The following is a 2,280-nucleotide window of genomic DNA, read 5'->3' as shown; positions in this document are numbered from 1 at the left end:
AAGAGCGTCATAAAAAATAGGTGACTAAAATCTTTATTAATTTTTTTTTGTTTATTATAAAATTCTAATGTTAGAAGTTTGAATTGTTCAATCTTTAATTAAATGACCTCGAATTTGTAGACCGCATAGATCCATTTTCTTAAACATTGATTTTGTGCAGCATTGTAATTGTAATGTTCTGGACAGGTGCAACGACAATATGAATATTGAATCAAAGTAACATAAATTTTGTATTTTGACTCCATATTTTACGAGCAATTAATTTTTTACGTCAACAAATAGATATATATTAATAACTAATATATCGGCATGTTAACTTATTATTGTTATAACTTATTTGATATCTTTTAACTTATTATTAGTTATATATTATGTGTAGATGTGCATGAAAAATCTAATACAAAATATACTTTTACTCTTTTTTTACACAAGTGTTATAAACGTTTATTTATAGACAAATTATCGGCATATTTGACTGAAAAATAACAGAAAATTGCTCTAACTCGATGATTTCTTGTAACAGTTTGACTTACTTTCATCATGTTAATTAATTTTCTGATTTTGTAAAATAAAAACTATAGGAGTACTATTTTTGGGCGATACTTTTTGTGCCCCTGGACTACAAATATACGATTATTAGCTAACTGAAGGAAAAAATAATTGATGAGTGATTAAGAGCAAAGGTACTTTCAGCAAGGTCCAGCAGAGACAACAACAAGCATGTCTGGTCAACCCATAACCATTGATCCCTTTCTCCATCTTAATATCTCCTTAAATCCCAACGGCACCATCACTCGCTTACGTGATGACCCACACGTCTCACCTTCACTAAATCCCAACCTTTCAATCCCCGTTCTTACCAAACACGTTCCCATCAACCAATCACACAACACATCCGCTCGAATATTCCTACCCCGCAAACCACACGATCACTCCTCCTTCCACAAACTCCCTCTCATCGTTTACTTCCACGGTGGCGGTTTCATCTTCTTCAGTGCAGCCTCAGTTTTCCTTCACGATCTCTGTTTAAACCTTGCTAACGACGTCAACTCCATCGTCGTTTCGGTTGACTACCGTCTCGCTCCAGAACACCGATTGCCATCGGCGTACGATGATGCCGTGGAAGCGCTGCACTGGATCAAAAGACAATCAGATGATTGGTTGATAAATTACGCTGATTATTCCAATTGTTATATCATGGGAGGTAGCGCTGGAGCAAACATCGCATACCACGCGGGTCTACGTGTAGCCGCGGAGATTGATCTGAATCCTCTTAAAATAAGAGGACTTATTTTGTCCCAACCGTTTTTTGGTGGGACCCAGAGGGTACCCTCGGAGCTGAAGCTGATAAACGATGCCGTTTTGCCGCCAAACGCGTGTGATTTGATGTGGGAACTATCGTTGCCCGTTGGAGTTGACCGTGATCATGAGTATTGTAATCCAACGGCTGGAGATGGTCCTGGGGTTTTGGATCGGGTAGGGAAGCTGGGGTGGCGGGTGTTGGTGAGTGGGTGCGAGGGGGACCCACTAATGGACCATCAGATGGCACTGGCGAGGCTGATGGAGGAGAAAGGTGTGTCGGTAGTGAGCTGTTTTGTGGAAGGGGGTTATCATGGAGTTGAGGTTCGTGATCTCATCAGGCAAAAGCAATTGCACGACTTAATCAAAGATTTTATTTCTTTGTAATTGTTTTAAATTGCGAATGCAATTTGCACATGCACTGGTTGTAATTGTACTCACTAGTAATTTTCTTTTCTCACTATTATAATTGCGATTTTTTTTCATCATTAAATATTATATTTAATTCATCTTAATAAAATGATTTTGTTTCATCTAAACTAAATAAATTAGGGATAAAATTAATATATATATATATATATTATCAATCATTAATTAATTTATTAATAATTAATATTATTCATTTTATTATTTAAAATGAATTGTTGAATAAATTATAACCATTTTATTTAGTCAGATTAATTTAATTAAAAAAGATTCTTGGATTAGACTGGTTAACTTCAGCTGTGAGGTTATAAAAACAGTCCCAAAGCAATATTGGTATGTGGAGCTGTTAAAAAAGTTCTAAAATTTAAAGTTTATTTTAAAAAATCTCTTACTAAACTTTTATCGAAATAATTTTTTTAAAGTTTTAATATATTATTTTATTAATTTTTATGAACTTAAGTGAGGATCTAATAAGTTTAATATTTTCTCAGAAAAACTTTTTAATTATTTTTTTGTCAAAAAACTTGTGAGAAAAATTAAAAAAATATTTTTCTT

At 33.9% G+C, this 2,280-nt stretch overlaps 1 protein-coding gene across 1 annotated transcript; it reads left to right on the top strand.

Annotated features, from left to right (window-relative positions):
• The first annotated feature begins 461 nt into the window (after positions 1-461).
• Positions 462-1,784, top strand: LOC101490909 (carboxylesterase 1-like). The gene has a single exon (XM_004496579.4). The coding sequence runs from the start codon at positions 721-723 to the stop codon at positions 1,684-1,686; it is 966 nt and encodes a 321-aa protein (XP_004496636.1). The 5' UTR covers positions 462-720; the 3' UTR covers positions 1,687-1,784.
• The last annotated feature ends 496 nt before the right edge of the window (positions 1,785-2,280 follow it).

The sequence above is a fragment of the Cicer arietinum genome, chromosome 4 (assembly GCF_000331145.2).
Source record: "Cicer arietinum cultivar CDC Frontier isolate Library 1 chromosome 4, Cicar.CDCFrontier_v2.0, whole genome shotgun sequence".
Taxonomy (NCBI): Eukaryota; Viridiplantae; Streptophyta; class Magnoliopsida; order Fabales; family Fabaceae; genus Cicer; species Cicer arietinum.
Note: the sequence above shows the minus strand (reverse complement) of the source record. Positions and strands in the feature narration are given on the sequence as shown.

What these genes read in the sequence shown, in the direction of transcription:
- LOC101490909 (XM_004496579.4), top strand. Translation starts at nt 721, where the DNA reads ATGTCTGGTCAACCCATAACCATTGATCCCTTTCTCCATCTTAATATC.